The 19,644-nt window shown below is 47.6% G+C and overlaps 2 protein-coding genes across 5 annotated transcripts in view; both read left to right on the top strand.

Moving 5' to 3' along the window:
- Nucleotides 1-14,552, top strand: part of LOC123105446 (mannose/glucose-specific lectin-like) — a 41,789-nt gene extending 27,237 nt beyond the window's left edge. The window contains exons 3-11 of one of the 2 annotated variants that reach the window (XM_044527516.1): nt 78-247; nt 397-660; nt 791-1,000; nt 1,863-2,111; nt 4,660-4,722; nt 5,233-5,442; nt 13,531-13,797; nt 13,890-14,099; nt 14,303-14,552. In XM_044527516.1, coding sequence (XP_044383451.1) covers nt 559-660; nt 791-1,000; nt 1,863-2,111; nt 4,660-4,722; nt 5,233-5,442; nt 13,531-13,797; nt 13,890-14,099; nt 14,303-14,509 — 1,518 coding nt within the window. In that variant the 5' untranslated portion in view covers nt 78-247; nt 397-558 and the 3' untranslated portion in view covers nt 14,510-14,552. Of the gene's footprint in view, nt 1-77; nt 248-396; nt 661-790; nt 1,001-1,862; nt 2,112-4,659; nt 4,723-5,232; nt 5,443-13,530; nt 13,798-13,889; nt 14,100-14,168 lie in introns of both variants that reach the window. The other variant, XM_044527517.1, reaches the window with a different exon arrangement.
- Nucleotides 14,304-19,248, top strand: LOC123105447 (cysteine-rich receptor-like protein kinase 29). 3 transcript variants are annotated; one of them, XM_044527519.1, is made up of 8 exons: nt 14,304-14,562; nt 14,689-14,753; nt 15,186-15,342; nt 15,445-15,715; nt 15,807-16,029; nt 16,133-16,256; nt 18,485-18,697; nt 18,781-19,248. In XM_044527519.1, exons 2-8 carry the CDS (start codon nt 14,719-14,721, stop codon nt 19,186-19,188), a joined length of 1,431 nt encoding a protein of 476 aa, XP_044383454.1. In that variant the 5' UTR covers nt 14,304-14,562; nt 14,689-14,718; the 3' UTR covers nt 19,189-19,248. The 3 variants fall into 3 exon arrangements, with proteins under 3 accessions (XP_044383454.1, XP_044383455.1, XP_044383453.1); XM_044527520.1 differs by having other exon boundaries at nt 14,422-14,593; XM_044527518.1 differs by lacking the exon at nt 14,304-14,562 and adding an exon at nt 14,603-14,621.
- Nucleotides 19,249-19,644: the final 396 nt, after the last annotated feature.

Here is a 19,644-nt window from a genome sequence, read left to right as displayed (position 1 = left end):
AAGCATATTTATCTATCATGTTTTTTCCAATTAATAAAAACCAACTATGCTTCACAGTTTTTTGAAACACCATGCAGGCAGTAACAGGGATATCGAGGTGGAGCCCATATGTCTTAACAGCATAACAATTCGAGGTGGACGGTACATATATTCGCTTGAATTTTCGTACAATGACGAACACGGATTGGAACACCATGCAGGCCCATGGGGAGTTTGCGATTACTTAACTGATGGCATCCTTAGTACGGTGAGTATCAATATCTCTTTCAAGCTATATATTTTAACCATGCAAGAGAGCTGCATGTTATTCATTGAGAAAGAAGAGGATACACCACCAAATTTCAAACTATATATGCTTTCAATACAAAATTAAGGGCATACATTTTTTTCTTTTAGATTGATCTTGGAGAAGCAGAGTTTCTGACGGGGATTTCCGGAACAATTAATTCTTCTAACCAATATGCAAGCAAAATTATAAATTCACTTACGCTTATCACCAATGTCCGTAATTATGGACCTTTTGGAGGAGTAGGAGGAACTCATTTTTGTAGTCCGCTCATGGGCAACGCTAGTATTGTTGGCTTCTTTGGCCGTTCTGGACATGTTGTTGATGCAATCGGCCTCTATGTGAACCTTGCGAGAGGACCAATGGAGAAACAGGTACCAATTTACTTGCAATGAGTCCTATTTGATTTAACCACTTTAAAAAAATACATAGGCTGGGTGTATACCCTTATTCCAAAAAATAATAATATTTTCTCGGTTTTCTCATCCATTGGTTCGCAATCAGGATTTGATTACCAAGGTTGGTCTATGGGGAGGTAATTCAGGGCAGGCGCATGACTTGGACGTGGTACCACGACGTTTGATAAGCGTGGTAGTTCGTAGTGGCGAGGTAATTGATTCACTCAAGTTTACGTACAGCGACTGCGATGGACATCAGCACACTGCTGGTCCGTGGGGAGGATCGGATGCATCTCAGAGTATGAACAATCATATGGTCAGTGTCAGTGGTCCTAACATTACTTTGTCGCCATAAGGAAGCGAAAATTTATTTGTCTATAGCTTATGTTAATCAATGTATAACATCATCTATATTCATAAGTATGCATTCCCAAGCTTTATATACCCCATGTGTGTATGCATTATACCTTTTTAAAATTTCAAACGTGTGAATATACCTATAATTTTTGATGATTTTTGTACATGGGTACATAGAAAAGATAATATATCGACCTGAAATAGCAAATATTAGATGCACTATTACAAATCCAGCAAAATATTCACCACATAGCATATGTGGCATATCTAAAAAATCCACAAAAAAATATTGTTCTGATGTATCTCACACGATTAAAGTACTATTTATTACTGAAATAATAGAAATATGTAGAATACGTCAATATGTACATGTAATTATTTCCATATTTTTTAGAGTTTTAAAATATAACTTTCAAAAAAATCCAAGCTCACTGGAGCATGAACTCCAGATGTGGGCGCTCATGGTGGTAGTACATACTCACACGAGTATACAAAATGTACTCCCTCCGTTTTTATTTACTTCGCATATTAAAGTTGACCGAAGTCAAACTTCGTAAAGTTTGACCAAGTTTATAGAAAATAATATAAATATTTACCATAACAAATTTATACTATGTGAAAGTGCATTCAATAATAAATCTAATGATGTTGATTTGTTATCGTATATGTTAATATTTTTGTTTATAAAATTGGTCAAAATTTACAAAGCTTGACTTTGACCAAAGCTAATACGTGAACTAAATAAAAACGGAGGGAGTATATTGTATGCATTCACACCTTACATTTGCTTTGTTTACAACTGTTTTTTTCGTCTTCTGTAGATTCTGCTTGGCCGTTCAGAGGTAGTGAAGGAAGTTTCTGGAACAATTGGTCCGAATTCCTCTGTTCCAGATTTTGTATCGTCACTTTTGCTCGCCACCAATACTTCGAGCCATGGACCTTTTGGAGAAGGGAGGGGGATTCCTTTCCGCATTCCGGTGCAGGATAATGATAGCATCGTTGGCTTTTTTGCCCAGGCTGAGAAGCATATTAACGCAATTGGTTTCTATCTCGAATCAATGGAAATCAAGGTACTCCTCCTATTCATATTACTGGCCGCAGCTATGATGCTTTTAGTTCATTTCTTTATGTTTGATTTCTTTTGTAGAAACTTTTTTTTATTTGAGCCTTCGTTGGTCCATGTGCACTTAAGCTTCTTTTGGATGTCTGTCGCTAGGCTTTGGTTACAAAAATTATTACTTCCTCTGTTCCATAATTCTTATTATGGTTGGTCGGAAACCAACTACGACAAGATTTATGGAACAATCAACTCTGACAAAATGTATGGAACAGAGGGAGTAGTATGCAGTGGAAGCAAATAGGTTGGAGTGTCACTCTCCGTACTAACACCTCTCCTAATCATATTACAAATTAGACTATAACAGCGTGCATCACCAGTGCCACACTCGTCTATTTTGACAATAGAATGGTATACATTTCTGTAAATATACTGTCACCACTGCCTAAAACCATTTGATCATAACTTTATATTCGCAATCTCATAAATTAAACAATTTATCTTTAAATAGGCCTGAACCAGTCCATAATTGTAAACAAAACTTCGGGACATGGACCCGGCTAGCAGTTTGAGATCTATCACTCTATAAGCCAAGAGCCCAGGAGTACTGAAACAAACTCCAAACTTGTCTAGCAATATACCCTTATTCCTTTAGCAAATAAAGTGCAAAATCAGTTCCATGGGAAAAAAGAGATTAAAACACAACACTGGTAAAGACCAAAGAACAATCCCCGAAAAAAAAAACCCCAAAGAACAAGGTGTTGTACTGCATCCCGTGCGTTGTTTTGCTGGCTGGTGGCCACACCTTCTCGGCAGGTCGTGTAATCCACCTGGGTTATACATCATGAATCAACGTAGCAGTTTATGCTAGCTCCACCATATCAGCTGATTTATGACACCGTCAAGCCATTGTGATTGAGCATTAGTTAGTATGAAGATCCTGGCGAAATAAATTTATAATCTATATCTACTAATAAAAGAAATAGGTATTCCTAGTCCGTCATGCTGTTTTGTAGAAACCCCCCTGATTATTTTTTCTAATAAAAGAAATAGGTATTCTTAGTCCGTCATGCTATTTTATAGAAAACCCCCTGATATTTTTGACATTAAACCTGCAGTACATATCAACTGTTTTTTTAATACTCATATCTTGTAAACCGTAACTTTAAATCTAACATGTTATATATGGAATTTGATTAGAAAAATATGTAGAATCTAAATATGATGTTATTTTACCTGTTAAAAATTAAAAAAAACTAACTAGGCTGCAATGTTAATAAACAATGCATTATTCATCTTTTTTCATACCAGTACTGATTTAGATTCGGGATGAACACCTCAGCAAAATCAGGATTGGACATGAAATAGAAGATAAATTTGCTAGAGACACCCAATAAATAAGGATATGCATGACAAGAAATAAAAGAAGGACCCAATAAAAATGTGATGCCCACTATAAAAAAATAAAAGAGACAATGCAGAGAAGATCTGATAAAGATGAGATGTTGCGCTATTCTCCTATATATAAGAAAAAAAAAGGACATGCATGAAAAAGGTAAAAAGGAGACATGCATATCCTGTTGCAACGCACGGGCCTTTTTGCTAGTCTATTAAATATATTGTTAAGCATAAAAAAATGCATCAAAATACCTATATAAACATTAAGGACCCCCTTAGCTGGCGAACATTCGCCAGGAGGAGTGCATTTGTGAATGTTTTGATGGCATTTTTAGTTATGTGTGGGGTGACAGTTTCTCTAGAACAACATGACATTTTCCGGAATGAAGGTTGAAAACTGCCATCCTCCCAAGAAAATGTCATGTCGCTCTGAAAAAATGCCACCCCCGACACAACTAAAATTACCAGAAAAAATGTTTGAAATGTCACCATGTCCCAACGAACGTCAGTTAGATAAGATTCCCGAACATTAATTGTTACATCCATGGTCTTGACCGATGTGGATTTTGTGTCGTCCTATTGGGCTACAACAGTGATCAACACCAATGTGTACTTCAGCTTATGGGCCTTCATATCATGATCCACTCTTGTAGTATTGCACGGTTTGGTTTTTAACTTTTTTCGAATATATTGAGTCTTGACCATACCCCCCCCCCCCCCCCCCCTAGATGAAACTTTTTGAATTGGTTCAAACTGTATTATAGTTAAAGGGTCATGGCCTATTAGACAACATGTATGGTAGTGCATCGGTACAGCCAACCCGGTATTCTTGAGGTTGTGTAGTCTGGCTGCCTAAATGGTAAGGTGGTTAAACAAAAAATGGTCATATATGAAGATTTGAACCCTAGACTCCACATCAAAGCAGTGACCGCTCGAACCATTCGATGAGGTACCACATGTATGGTTCTAAACATTCTTCTTAGCCAAAGGCGATTCAAATAAAAAGTCTTTGGAAATTTCATCTTCTAAATGGACGGTATTTTCCGGTAACTATGGTATTAGAAAATTACGATCCGCCCCCTTACTCCTAACCACCCTAAGTTTTTGGATGACAACCAAACCCTTAAATGTGATACATTGACACTGGTGAATGAACTTTGTAGGACAATGATGGACCTCCATGTGCCAACACAAAGTTAGAAGGTGATATAAAGGAGCCATATATGGTGAGATACCTCATATTGGGGATGCAAATCAACCACTGGTCTCTCATCCAAATTGTTTTTTAGCCCTCGTGGTCCATTTTCACTAAGATTTAATGAACTGATATTTACATATTTGTTGAACATGATTTTCAATCAGATATCAAACCAAACAAATTTAATAGTGGAATATACTTAGTACTAGATAATTGCCCGCACATTGCAACGGGTGTAAATATTCTATAGTATGTTAGCCAATTATTACCTTCCATATTAGTGTGATTGTCTAAATAATTGTTTATCAAATCATCCCATGATTTACCTATCTAAGTAAATTTTAGGATTTTTTTATTTGGTAATCACTTATTGTCTTGCCAAAAAACATTATTTTATTTGGTAAATAAATAGAAGACGAGAGGGAAGGGGGGATGTTGGACGAAGGGCGAGGTGGGCGACAGAACCTTACGTATTTTTAAGTAGGAGAGATTCATAATTAGTCATGTTTAATTTTATGCTTCATTGATTTTCCCTTAGACATGTATTACGAAGATTGGGCCGTGGGGAGCTAATAATCACAACTATAAGGACATCGAGGTGGCACCTCTATGTTTGAACAGCATCACAATCCGTAGTGGAGACGTTGTATTTTCACTTGCCTTTTCGTACAGTGACAACAACGGCAAGCAGCACCATGCAGGTCCATGGGGAGCTTCGGCAGGCTTTTCTTATGGGAGCTTTGATACAGTAAGTGTGTAAATATACTCATCAAGTTTAAATATGCAACTACACACTTATGCAAATATTGTGCCGAGGTTTATTCCAATAGGTTCGAGAAGCATTGTGTCCTCTATTCCCTTTTGCTACCACTAGCTAGCAATTTCCTCGTCCGGATTAATTCAAGAAAGATGAATAGTGCTGGACCAAAAACGAGGTAAGGAGATAAGAGAGGGGCCTAGTTGTAGAGACTACCGAAAAAGGCTTTCGCCCCGCTTTATATATAAAGCAAATGCCCAAGCCAACATCCAACAAGGTTCCAGAACACACACGCACACACACGAAAGTACCAGACAACAAGAAACGAAAGGGTTAGTGCTGAGGGCACAGCTCAACAAGCCCTAAAAGAAAAACAAAAAAGGCACACACGCCGGGAGAGACAAAGAGTCTAGTCTGGCTCCGGAGGTGGCGGGGGGAGCGGGGGCGCCAGGCGGAAGGCCATCGAACGCAGGTCGGCGAGGAGGGTGCTGATGACGTCCCGGTCCTGTGGGCGGCTAAGCGGCCGCCAGAGCTGCAGGTAACCACACAATTTAAAGGTGGAGTCAGTAGCACGCCGAAGAGGCACCTTCTGGATGACTAGCTTATTGCGGACAGTCCATAGCGTCCAGGCAATGATCCCCACGCAAAGCCATCTAATATGCCTGTAGCGAGGGGGGGGGGATGCCTGAATTTCCGCGAGCAGGTCAGGAACGTTGGTATTGCGCCACTGGCCCCCAACCGTTTCGCGGAAACAGGACCAAAGGAACTGTGCCATGTAACACGAGAAGAAGATGTGGTTGGTATCCTTTACCGTGCCGCACATGGGGCACATTCCATCCCCAGGTCCGTGGCGTTTAAGGACCTCCACACCGAATGGGAGGCGGCCGCGGATCCATTGCCACAGGAAAATCCTGATTTTCAGGGGCAGGCGGATGTCCCAAATCAAACTGAAGGGCTCGGGGGCCGTCGATGGAGCGATAGCCGCGTATAGGGATCTTGTGGAGAAGCGGCCGGAGGGTTCCAGTCGCCAGGATATGGCATCCGGAGAGTCGGTAACGTCTATCGGCAGGAGGGCGATGTCCTGGAGTAGGGCATCCCAAGCCGCAATCTCAAGGGGGCCGAAGGGGCGGCAGAAAGCGAGGCGCCCTAAGTCAATAAGGGCCGTCTCGACAGAGACCCGAGGGTCTACCACAATGTCGAAGAGGACTGGAAATCGGGCAGCTAGTGGGGTGTCTCCCAGCCATCTATCAAGCCAGAACAGGGTCGAGGACCCAGTACCCACCGAGATGGAAGTGCCAATGCGCAAAACAGGCAGCAGCTGGACGACGGCTTGCCAAAACTGGGAGCCGCCGGAGCGCTGACAAAATGCGAGAGGTTGTCCACGCAGGTACTTGTTCTGGATTATCGTAAGCCAGAGACCTCCATCTCCATTGGCAATGCGCCAGAGCCAACGTGTCAGGAGGGCAATGTTCATGCGCCGGGCGGACAAAATCCCAAGACCGCCCTGGTCCTTGGGTTTGCATATATCTGGCCAGCTGACCATGTGGTACTTCTGCTTATCCCCATCGCCGGCCCAGTAGAATCTGGATTGGTATTTGGCAATCTCCTGGTGCAGGGTTTCATGGAGGCTATAGAAGCTCATGAGGAACCAAAGGAGGCTAGTAAGCGAAGAGTTGCTAAGTATCACACGTGCCGCCTTAGATAGCCAGCGCCCTTTCCAAGGCTCAACGCGGTGTTGCGGACGGGTCACCGTGGGACGAAGATCAGCCATGGTGAGGCGCGAATCACTAATGGGGATCCCCAGATAGGTCGTGGGGAAAGAACCCAGCCGACAGTTTAGTCGGTTAGCGATGTGCTGTGCTTCCTCCACGGGGAGCCCGAGGACCATCACTTCGCTCTTGTCGAAGTTAATGGTTAGGCCTGACATTTGTTGGAAGCACAGGAGGAGGAACTTCAGGTTAGTAATATCTAGTGCGGATCCCTCAACCATTATAATGGTATCATCCGCATATTGTAGGAGGGAGACCCCTCCCCCTCCTACTAGGTGGGGGACTAAGCCGTGAATATGGCCAGCAGCCTTAGCCCTATCCAAGATGGATGCCAGGGCATCGACCACCATGTTGAACAAGAACGGTGAGAAGGGGTCACCTTGACGTACCCCACAGAGGGTGGGAAAGTAGGGTCCAATGTCCCCGTTGATGTTAACCGTGGTCCGGCCATAAGAGACAAGCTGCATGACGCGGGTCACCCAACGATCGTCGAAGCCCTTGCGAAGCAGTACATCCCGCAGGAATGGCCAGTGGACCGTGTCATAGGCCTTATGAAAGTCTAGCTTTAGAAAGACCACGCGATGGCGTTTTACTCAGACCTCGTGTAGGACCTCGTGGAAGACTAACACGCCATCGAGAATGAATCGGCCTTGTATGAAGGCGGATTGATTTGGATGGGTGATCGTGTCAGCTAGAAGGGTCACCCTATTGGCGTACCCTTTGGCCAGGATCCGAAAGATCACGTTGATCACAGTGATTGGGCGGAACTGGCGAATATCCGAGGCGCCCGGGACCTTGGGGATGAGGGTCACGATCCCATAGTTGAGACGTCCAAGGTCCATAGAGCCCGTATAGAATTCTTCAAACAGAGCCATGACCTCCGGCTTGATGGTATCCCAGAACGTTTTAAAGAACGGCACGGGCAAACCATCCGGACCCGGGGCCGAGGAGGGGTTCATCCCCTTAATGGCGGCGAGGACCTCGGCCTCATCGAAGGGGGCCACTAATGCCGCGTTGGCCTCAGCCGAGACCAATTGTGCACCCGACCAAATGTCGAGGGCCAGACTAGCCCCACCCCGCGGGGTGGGGGTAAATAAGGCTTTATAGAAGCCGTCTACATGGGTACGAATGGCCGAGGGGAGAACGATAGGGGTGTCGCCATCCCATAGGCAGTGGATGGAGTTATGACGATGCCGGCCGTTCGCCACCGCCTGAAAGTAGGCGGTGTTGGCATCGCCCCGAAGGACCCACCGCTGGGTGCCCCGAAGGCGCCAGTAGGCTTCCTCGTCGGTGTAAATGATGGATAGCTGGTCCTCTAGGTCGTAACGCGGCATCCACTCATCCGGGGAGATCCCTATCGAATCGGCGCGGGCATCCAAGGCTTGGATAGCCAACAGGAGGGCCTTTTGCGCTCTCTAAGATCCCGGCCAAGGTTTGCCCCCCAGCCCTTCATGAATTGGCGGGCAAGCTTGGCGCAGAAATGCCACGAATCAATGGCGGACATGGATCGGTGAGGAGCAGAGCGGGAAAAAATCCAGCGGGCGATAACAGCCTCCCGGAAGCCGGTCTGATTGAGCCAGAAGGGTTCGAACCGGAAACGCGGCGCGGTGGGGGGCCGCTCGTCAGCGGTGGAGAGGAGGAGGGGGACATGGTCGGACCCGATCCGAGTGACCACCCGGAGCGAAGCAAGGGGGCAGCGTAATTCCCATTCCGGGGAAACTAGGACACGATCCAGCACGGATTGTGTCGGGACAATCTGACGGTTCGTCCAGGTGAACCTGGCACCCGTCCGATCAAGTTCGCGGAGCCCCAGCTCCGCGATCCAATCGTTGAATAGTTGCATCTGAGGGAGGTTGATTCGGGCATTATTATTCTCATCCGGGGATCGGATGAGATTAAAGTCTCTGCCCACTAGGACTGGGAGGAGGGAGTTATAGATCTTCAGCCGCAGCTCTGTTAGGAAGGCCGGGGAGCGGCGATGGTCTGCCGGACCATAGACAATAATGACCTCCCATTTGAAATTTAGGGCTCGCTCGTAGATCTCCATACTAACGAAGAATTCGCCCCGGTCCATGCCACCCACCTCAAAGGTGGCATCCTTTACCCCTAAGAGGATGCCGCCAGAGTGGCCTGAGGTCCCGCTAGAAGGGAGCCAGTGCCAAGCGAAGAGGTGGGAGCTAAGGCGCTGAAGCTCCGGAAGGGCGAACTCAGTGCGCCAGGTTTCCTGTATGGCGATGATGTCAATGCATTCGTCACGGATGTACTCTATGAGTTGGCGGCGACGACCATCATGGCCGAAGCCGCGGATGTTCCAGAACAAGGCCCGCATCTAAGCCCCCATCGGGGGGCTGCTTGACCCCAGAACACGGGAAGCGCTTTGCGCGCGGAGGGCTGCAGTGCGCGAACGGGTGCGACCATGGACTATTCCGTCGGCCACCGGAGGGGCCAGGCCCGCGTGGGGGATGGGCGTCCCTTCGGGGGGCCGAAGCAGGCGGGCGTGGGTCTCGGCAAGCTTGCCGTCCAGGATCTCCCTGGCCCTAATGGCCGCGATCTGTTCTAAGGGGGGACCAACTTCCCCCCTGAAAACTATGGCCGAGTCATTGGCCACCTTAGCGAGGTGGCCAAGTGGAGCGGCCTCAAGAGCGGAAAATGAGCAACTGGAGGAACTGGGGAGGTCTGAGTCCGCACCTGACTCGAGGTTCCGGACCGCCGCGCGGAGCGCCGCGCGATCGGCGATGGACGGCGCCGGAGAGTCGGCCAGCCTTGCCGCCTCGAGGCGAGCGCTGCGGCGGGAGGACGTCACCGGCGTTGAGGTGGAGCGGGTCCGCCTGGTGTACGCCACCGTCGAAGGGGGGTGCGCGGAGGCCGGCGAGGAGACGTCCACACCTGCCGAGGCGGACGGGGAGGTCGGCGAGGGGAGGAGGCCGACGGAGGCCGCCGGCGGAGCGGGCGGGTCGGCGAGCTCCCGGTTGGCACCGGCCGCGACCACCGCGGGAGGTGGGGGCAAGGTAGGTGCCATGGGGACCTCGCATCCGCCTCCACCAGAGGGGGCCGGGGAGGTCGGGCCGGCGGGGGAAGGAGGGTCCGGCCCCGGTGGCGAGGAGCGACGAGCGGAGACGATGCAGGGGGAGCGAGGCAACGATGGAGGGGCAACGAGGAGCCCCACACTGAAGATGTCACTGGCCGACTCCGATGGAGACAGAGAGGGCCGGACCATTGGGGTGGCCAAGCGGAGGGCCACCGCGAGGTCCGCGGCCGACACTCGAGTGCGCCCCACCCCGGAGCCACCCCGCCCTGCTGGTGGGTTGGATGGCTTGCGGGAGGGGGAGCGGGAGTGCTCCGAGCCGTCCTCATCATCTCCGGGGTCGTCGAGGCGTGAGTGGCGTGAGCGTCGGCGGTGGGAGTCGTCGGCATCAGCAGGGCCACCCCCCAGGTGGCTATCATCCGAGAAGCAGGGGCGGCCGACGTGGTTCGGGGGCTCGGGGCAGATCTTGAGGTCGTAGCCGTCGTCGTTGAAGAAGACTCGGATCGTGACGTGGAGCTTGGAGGAGTCCAGGCATTTCACCTTGACCCGGACCTCCTCCTCCTTGCGTAAGGAGAGCTCGTCGACCACCACCACCTTGCCAAGGATCTTCGACATGCTGCGGATGACTCGCTCAGACCGGGCCACATCTGGCAGGCCGGAGATGAGGAGCCACGCAGTGTCCAGGACAGCGACGGCCTTGGGATCCCAACGCGGCTCAGAGATGTTCACCACAATGTCGTTGAGGGCCAGGGTGATGTTGTTGCTGCCGGTACAGAATCCCATACTCATGGCGTCGGGGAAGATCACAGAGAAGGCGTTGGAGACGGTGGGGGTCACCTGCCAGTCCCACGTGCATCTGCACAAGTGGTTGAGCTCGGCCTCCAGCAGCTCCAGGGTGGCGATGGCCTTGCCCACGACCATCACAATCGCCATCGGCAAGGGGGAGGGAGGGGGAATCTCAGGCACCTCGATGTGGAAGAAGGCCATGTCTTCGATGCCGTGGCCATACATCATGATCTCCTCCGTCACCGGGCGATCCGGACAAAGAATCGCTGGATGTCCGGAATCCTTGCACAGGTAGCACATCGGGGGATTGGGGCAAGCCACCTGAAAGTGACCAGTCAGGCCACAGTTGAAGCACGGCGGGCCGTCGGTGGGGGCATTGGAGCCCGGAGGGGGAGCTGCGGCGGCGGTGGATGCGGCAGCCTGAGGGCGCGGGGGGCCCTTCTTCTTCTTCTTCTTCTTCTTCTTCTTCTTGGGCCCCTGGCGTCCCCGGTTGCCATTACTGCCATTAGACGGCGGGAACGCAGCCTGGGTGTGGGGCGGTTGGTAGCGCCGTGTGGTCTGCGAGTTGTTGGATTTGGCGACGGGCATGGAACGGGGCGGGGAGCGGGACCGGTCCCGGCGATGGGTCGGCGACGGGGACCGCCGACGCGAGGACGGCCGCGTCTCCCCGGCCGGCGACTGCCCACGATCCCGGGACTCCGCCCTAGGGGAGGAGCGGCGGGTCGGGGACCGCGAGCGACGGTCGTCGCGGACCGGCGAGCGGCGCGAGGGGTGGGGGGAGGGGCGGTGAGAGTCGCGCGTCGGGGAGTGCCGAGCCGGCCGAGAGGCGAGCTGCTGCCTCAGATCGTCTTCGCGGCGTTGGCCATCGGGGGAGGGACAGGGAGGGTCGCGGCGGTCGTCCGTCCGGCGCTTGGGGCGCCCCGCGCCATCCCCCCACTCCCGGGTCATGGGTGTTGAGGGGGGGGGGGAAGCGGGCGGGAGGAGGGCGGCGGCGCCGGCGAGAAGGGGTCGGGGCGGGGCGGTAGAGACCGGGGCGAGGCAGGGGGCTGGCGGCGCGGGAGGGGGGAGGAGAGGGGGGCGTGGGAACCCTACGGGCGGCCAGATGGAACGCCTAACCGGGCCCTCGGACGCTAGGGGGCGAGATTGGGCCAGGCGGGGCAGATCCGGCCTGCCTAGCCGGCCCACCCCAGCCGCCGAGGCCGGTTTCCCATGGGCCGCACCCGCTCCCACCAGCCTGAGGGAGGGGCCTGCAACCATGTCCGTGGGCCGGCCCAGGATCACAGCGGCCCGGTACGACCGTCCCGGGGTGACCAAGCGGGGCGCTAGGGTTTCCCCGAGCACCGCCGCGGTGGCCGCCGGCGGGGGCAAACGGGGGCGGCGAGGGGAAGGCGGGGCGGTGGAGGGGCCATGAGGATGTGGTCCGGCGGACCTACGGGAGGGGAAGAAGGGCCGGAAGGGGGTCCGACGGGAGAGGACCGGCGCGAGCTCGGGCGGGATCGCCGGAGTCGGACCGGCCGTCGCAGAGGAGGACAGAGCAGAGGAGGGGGCGGCCGTGGTCGCGGGTTTCCAGGAGGCGAGAGCCGGGCCCCGATCAGCGCGGCCGGCAACACCCCAGCTGCCAGCGCGACGCCGCCGGGGGGGGGGGGGGGCAGCCCCGACCCAAAGCCGGCGCCTTGCATCCCCTGTGCCGGGGAGGCGGTAGGAGGAAGACTACGGCGCCGTCCCGACCCACGGGCGGCCGAACTCCCACCCCTGGGAGTAAGGCCACCGGCAGGGTCAGGTGGCGGCCGCGGCGGGACCTTGGGGGAAACACGATCCCGGCACACGACGGGGCGGCCAGCGGCAACGTCGTCGGCCTCGGCGATGTCGGCCCACAGCAGCCGCGGAGAGCCGGAGGAAGGGACCGGCGAGGGGGCGAGGGAGGCGGACGCCGGCGGGGGGGCGGGGCTCGAGGGCCGGGACGGGGAGGGCGGCGGCCGGGCTCCCGCAGCGCCCGCATCGCTAGGGGCTTCGCCAGTCGCCATCCCCACACTTAGGTCCTTGACCAATATGCCTAGACACCTTTTAAGTTGTAGAGACGACATGTCGCCGGGCTAGTTCCTCCGTGTCATGTGTGCCATGTGTGACTCCTTTGCCAACATGGCAGTCCATGTGGTCACGCCGAGCCCTGCCAGATACAATTTGGACCAAATCTATCCGCATGACAAGTTTGTGGACTAGTTCATTACGTTTGGCAACTTAGTGAACCAAAGCAAACCTTTAGGATAAATTGGTGTACCACCAGTGCAGTTATCTCTAAAATATACTGTAGTAACAACTCCCTCCATTCCATAATGTAAGACTTTTTTTTGACACTACACATTAGTGTGAAAAAACGTCTTACATTGGTATGTAGCCAAGCTTCCTTTCCATTTCAGGACTTGCATGCTTCCATTTCAAGGCGTGCGTTCAACTTACCCCCTTGTACCTTGGCTTATTACCATTTTTCTCCACTTGTAGATTCTGTTAGGACCCTCTGAGTTTCTGGCCGAAGTTTCTGGAACAACTGGTTCCTCTACGCAATATTCTTCTGACGTTGTAACATCCGTTATGTTTATTACCAATGCTCGTCGGTATGGACCTTTTGGAGGAGGAGGAGGAATTCCTTTTCACAGTCCAGTGCTAAGCAATGGCAGCATCGTTAGCTTCTTCGCTAATACTGGGAGGGTGGTCGACGCAATTGGTGTATATGTGAAGCCAAATGACAGGGGATCAACGAAAGAACAGGTGACAATAGACTTGCAATTAAATTGTTTTGTTCATTTATTTTCAGACTATTTAATATTTTCTGAAGTTTCGTGAACCGGATTTGCACTCAGGACCCGGTTACAAAAATTGGGCCATGGGGTGGTGGTTCAGGGAGGCCTAGTGACGTGGATGTGTTGCCACGACGTCTGATAAGCGTGGTCATTCATAGCGGTAGGGTAATCAATTCACTTATGTTTACATATAGTGATTGCGATGGTCAACAACACTCCGGTGGTCCATGGGGAGGGACGGCTAATCCTCTAGAAGGGAGCTCTCACACGGTGAGTACAAGTCTTATTAATAATAACTTCTATCAACCGTGCGTTGCTGATGGTTTAATATGCATATAGGGAGTAGTATAATTTTAATGGCGATCACTAGTTCACTACCAACAGATAAGAAACATTATTGCATCCTTATAATCTCAAATAATTATACCTCTCTACATATGGCCGTGATGATAATTAATATGCTTCACTTGTAGATTCTCCTTGGCCAGTCAGATTTCTTGATGGAAGTTTCTGGAACAGTAGGCTGGAACTCGGAAAACTCAGATGTTGTAACATCACTTTACTTTGTCACCAATACCGGTAGCTACGGACCATATGGAAATGGAGGCGGGACTCGTTTTCGAAGTCCGCTAAGAGCAATGGTAGTATTGTCGGCTTCTTTGCCAATGCTGGAGACGTGATTGACGCAATCGGTATCTATTTTAGCCCAGAGAGGGATACAATCAAACAGAAGGTACCAATTAACTTCCTGGGACTGTCCAGCGGTAGGAAGTTAAAGATAAGATTGATATGGTAGGCTATTGCATGCTACGTTGATTTAAGCAAGAAACAATTACCGAACATATTATTTTCTGTGAAGGTCGAAGGAGGTTCTGGGATTTTACATGGTATGGCCAACATAATGTTTGATGCTTCGAGAGAAAGGTAGGATGAGCTCCCACCAGTGCTCAACTGCATGTACTACGTGATAACTATGGTTGATGCAAGTGCACTCTAATACCAAGACAATTGATAGGGTACATGTCACATTGCTTCTGGGATTTCTTCAGTGATCTCCTGACTGTCCAGTCTTGAATCATGATTCGACAATGCATTTTGTTTGAAACATTATGCAAGTGCCATGCATTTGTTGCGCAATTTTTTTTCGGAATCTCAGTGAGCATCACCATGAGAGCTTCCTTGAGCTTCATCTTAGGATTCTATAACGCCGTCATTGTTGCATATATACTTGTCATGCTAAGTTGAATAAAATAATCTCAACTAAGAATACTTACCCTGCATCAATGAACATCACAGTGCTCAGGAAGCAAATTAATTTCTTTGTGGTCTGATAATGGAAGTGCATGCTGTAATCAGGGTGGACATAAAATCTGAATCTAATGTCCTGGAGCATACACTACTTGATGAAAGCGTGGAGCTAACGAATCTGCCGCTAGGACTTTTACAACACATCACTGAGGATTTTGCTGATGCGCGACAAATTGGTCGTGGTGGATTCGGAATCGTTTACAAGGTAATCTTAGGTTCTAAAATCCTCAATCGTAAAAGTTTTATCACAGCAGAGCAGAACTTGGTTTAAATGCTCTTGGTTGTGCTAACAAGACAAGTTAAATAGGGTGATCTTCAAAACGGGAGCGTTGCTGTTAAAAGACTTCTGAACAGCCATACAATCGAAGAGGAGTCATTTTATCGCGAGGCTACTTTCCTGATCAGTGTTAAACACAAAAATATAGTACGGTTACTAGGTTACTGTGCCAATACAGAGAGTAAAGCGATGATAAATCCAGAACCAGGGGAAACACCAAAGTTTATTTTTGCAGAGATAAGAGAAAGATTACTTTGCTTCGAGTATATCAACAAAGGAAGCCTCGACAAATATCTTGCCGGTAGGAAAATGCATGTGACATGTTACGAAGTTTATTGTAATTTCCTTATTATTCTTATTTTCCTGGCTTTTACTCTGTTTTGCTTATATAGATGAATTAAGGGGACTTAAATGGCATACCCGTTACCAAATTATTAAAGGAATTTGCAGCGGCTTGGAGTATCTTCATAAGGAAAAGGGTATTATTCACAGGGATCTTAAACCTGCCAATATACTGCTTGATGATCTTATGGTACCAAAAATAACAGATTTTGGTATATCAAAACTACTCGATGGAGTAACACACATTGTCACTAGTAACTCCGCAATTTCACTGTAAGCTTGCACATATAGAGCCCACTTTTCTGTCTCACCTTTTACAAAGTTTTCTTCATGCAGTTTCATAGATAATATAACTATAGATCATACTTTCATGCAGTGGGTATTGCGCTCCGGAATTCATAAAGCATGGTCAGGTGTCAATCAAGTCAGATATATTCAGTTTGGGAGTTATAATTACAGAACTCGTAACTGGATGTAAGGGCAACCTTGACATTCAAAATGTAAGGATTATTCGACTCATAGTTCAAGCTTGTCTACCTTACTCTTTTTCAAGTACTTCAGGTAGAATTACAATGGAAGCCACATCTTGCTCTATTCCTGCATATACTGGATCAAATTTCAAACTATATTATACGTCTATACCGAAATCAAGTATTAGTAGCTCTGAAACAAGACATGTTGTCAATAAATCAGGCTATGTCCAACAGTTGGAATGAATATTACATGATGTATATTTTCATGAAGTTTGAATAAAATTATACTTCTACGCTTTTCTGCAAGATAACGGTAATTCAAAGAATATGGCTAAAATACTATTCCACCCTCTTATCAATTTAGAGGAATAATAGCTACATTAGCATTAAGCCCGGCAAAGAAATCAATCAATCTATATTATATTATTGTAGAGTATTTTCTATTGTTGCAAGTCTAAATTATCACAATATAGTACGCCATATTCATCCACAAAGCTAAATACTTCTTTTCTATCGTGACAGGTCAAGATTATGAAAATGTATCTCACAAAAAAAGATTATGAAGATGTAGACGAATGTGATTATTTATACAAAAAAAACGTAAACAAATGTGTTTATTTGAAGAAATCAGTAGTGCATATAACCTGTAATAGGTGGCTAAATAGTACGGCGCTGTTTTTTAGTAAATAGTACGACTCTGATGAGTTGGAGAAACAATGCAACTCTACTTTACATACTAACTTTAACGATTTGTTTTAACAATAATTTGGTTTTAATACAAATTATACATGAAGTCCTAATTGAGCTAAAATTCAAAATAACTATGTGAGATAAATTACTTTTTGAATATATAAATGATAATAACCCAAACCTGAATGTGCATGCAAAATTATAGTTTCTTATAGATATATAACATCAATGTAGTTTCAGACAATCAACTTCAACATAAAACGACTCAGATGTATTAACATACAAGAGGTCGACATGAGTAGAACATAGACGAGCGGAGGCATGCATCAGCCATCGGTCACCTAGTGGAGTTAGCGGCGCTAGAACAGAGAAGCGAATGATTCCCCCGAATCAGCTAGGTGCATAGCGGGCTGATGCAAATGTGCTATGTTTGCAGCCAATTATATTTCACAAGGAAGCAAAACGATGTCTGCTAGAGGCAACAAATCATGCTGGGTATAATATGTCGTTTCTCTGTTGTGCAGAATAATATGTGGACGATAAAATATAACAAATTATGACGTGAGTGAGTCAAACAGAATGTTGTACCCCCTCTGATTTGTGCTAAAGCTACGTCTATTAATTTGGATGGAGGGAGCAGTATTTTTTATGAATACACAGTGGCATGTACACCGCCTTAGTTGTGCCAGTCGACAGGGTTAATCAGAACAAGATGCATGCATGTGAGCATCTCGAGGCATGTGATTGCGCAAAACTACGAAAACAAATGCAGTATGGCCAATGGTGAGGCAGGCAGGGAACGAAGCACATGGTTTATGTATAATTTATGAATGATTATATTTATTTTTTCATGTGACATTTGTTGAAAGAATTTGATGAAAAATTAGACACAAATACATGCACGAGAAGTGGAGAAGTGAAAACTAAAACTAGTATTGGACTATAGTTTTGCATGCCGAGCCACAGATTGCAATGCCTAAAGTCTTGTTTTATAACTAACACAATACCTACCAACAACATAATGTACTTATGAAAAGATTTTCACCAAGTATGGTAATGTTTTCTCAAGATGCGCGTATTGGTTGTAATAATTCCTAGTATTCTGAATGGTATATGCTAATGAAACGTGAGATAAATCAAGTTTGTTGGGAGGCAAATAACTATAGCCAAGAAAAAAACAATGCCAAATAAATGTGTGCATGATGGTGTGTTTTTACTACAAGTTCTTATATAATCTTGAATGTGCACATTCATAATGGTGTATCACCATCTCTAAGTTAAAGTAACAAAAATGCACAACTACAGATTGATGTAACAACAAGTCACAAATCTAGCTAATGGCGCAAATATTTGGATCACATTGCTAATTATTTGGTTGATAAGAACAATCCAAGCATGAACCCATGGTGCAAACAATAAGCTAAGGCAGGGTGAAAAAGGTAGCAATTTACTCGAGGACAGTCTCGATATCTGAGATCCTGTTGATGTTATTTGGTGGTTTTGTGTAAGTCATCATTATAAATCATTTTTATGGGTCATTATAAATAACCTTTTTGAAATGATAGGTACTTAGAAGGTGGAGGTACAGGTGGAATAAATCAGTGAATTATCCACTATTTGGATACCAGCAGGTAACTAAATGCATTGAAATAGCGCTAAAGTGCTTGTTAGACTCTCCAAAGAAGAGGCCTAAAATATCAGATATAGTCAGTATGCTTAATGCATTGGAAAATACGAATGAGCACATCAACAATGTTGGTGACTCGCTAGTTGGCCCGGTAAGCTCGTAGGCTCCAAAATTTTGATTACTCCACTGTTAGCTTAAAACGTACTTATGAAAGTGCCAATTTTTTCCATGCAGATAAGCCCTTACCCGTGGGAGCTGCTTGAGTTTGATAGGCTTGAGCTGAATTTTCCCTTCGAGATAAACAAGCCGATACCGTGTTCACTTCAGCTAACCAACATAACCAATGATTATGTTGCCTTTGATGTCGAAATGACAGGCTCACTGCAATACTGCATAGAGCTGGAGAAATGTGTTGTGCCGCCACGATCCAAGTGCAATATCATGGTAACACTGCAAGCGCAAAAGAGGGCGCCACATGCGACGGTGTGCAAGGACGAGTTCTTCATTATGCGGTGCGTCTCCGTGAATGAGGGCCTCGGTGCTGAGGATATCAACATAGACATGTTCAATGAGGAGTCGGGTAAAGAGGTCGATGAGGTGACCTTGAAGGTTGTTGTTATTACAGAATTATTGGTGAACTAAATTGTGATTGACAATTACAATCTCCATGCCAAAACAGACTCCATCCAAATGTGACATAAATCCTCTTTTACATGTGTGTGTAACAGTTTATCCAATTAATAAAAGATCCTTTTATGGGTTTTTTTTATTAAAGAAGATTGCCTAGCTAAATATCCGTGTGTTGCTACAGAGTAACTACGAGAAATTACAATAAAGTGATGTATGTGGGCTATAAGAGTGCCAAATCAGATGTGTATCTAGTTGGAGGAGAGAGAAGAGGAGATATATTAGAAGCAGGCTACACACTTACAGCCGGCTGTAGCACGAACTCTAACACCCTTTGTGGGAGAAAGTGGTGGACCATATATTAATGGTATAGTATACTAGTATGACTAACTATTATATGAATGGATATTAGGTTGGCTATAAATGACTGTGACAACTCCATATAGCCAAGTATTGGCTATACAGCCCCGC

This window comes from Triticum aestivum, chromosome 5A (genome assembly GCF_018294505.1).
Source record: "Triticum aestivum cultivar Chinese Spring chromosome 5A, IWGSC CS RefSeq v2.1, whole genome shotgun sequence".
Lineage (NCBI taxonomy): Eukaryota > Viridiplantae > Streptophyta > Magnoliopsida > Poales > Poaceae > Triticum > Triticum aestivum.
This window is presented reverse-complemented; position numbering and strand designations above follow the sequence as displayed.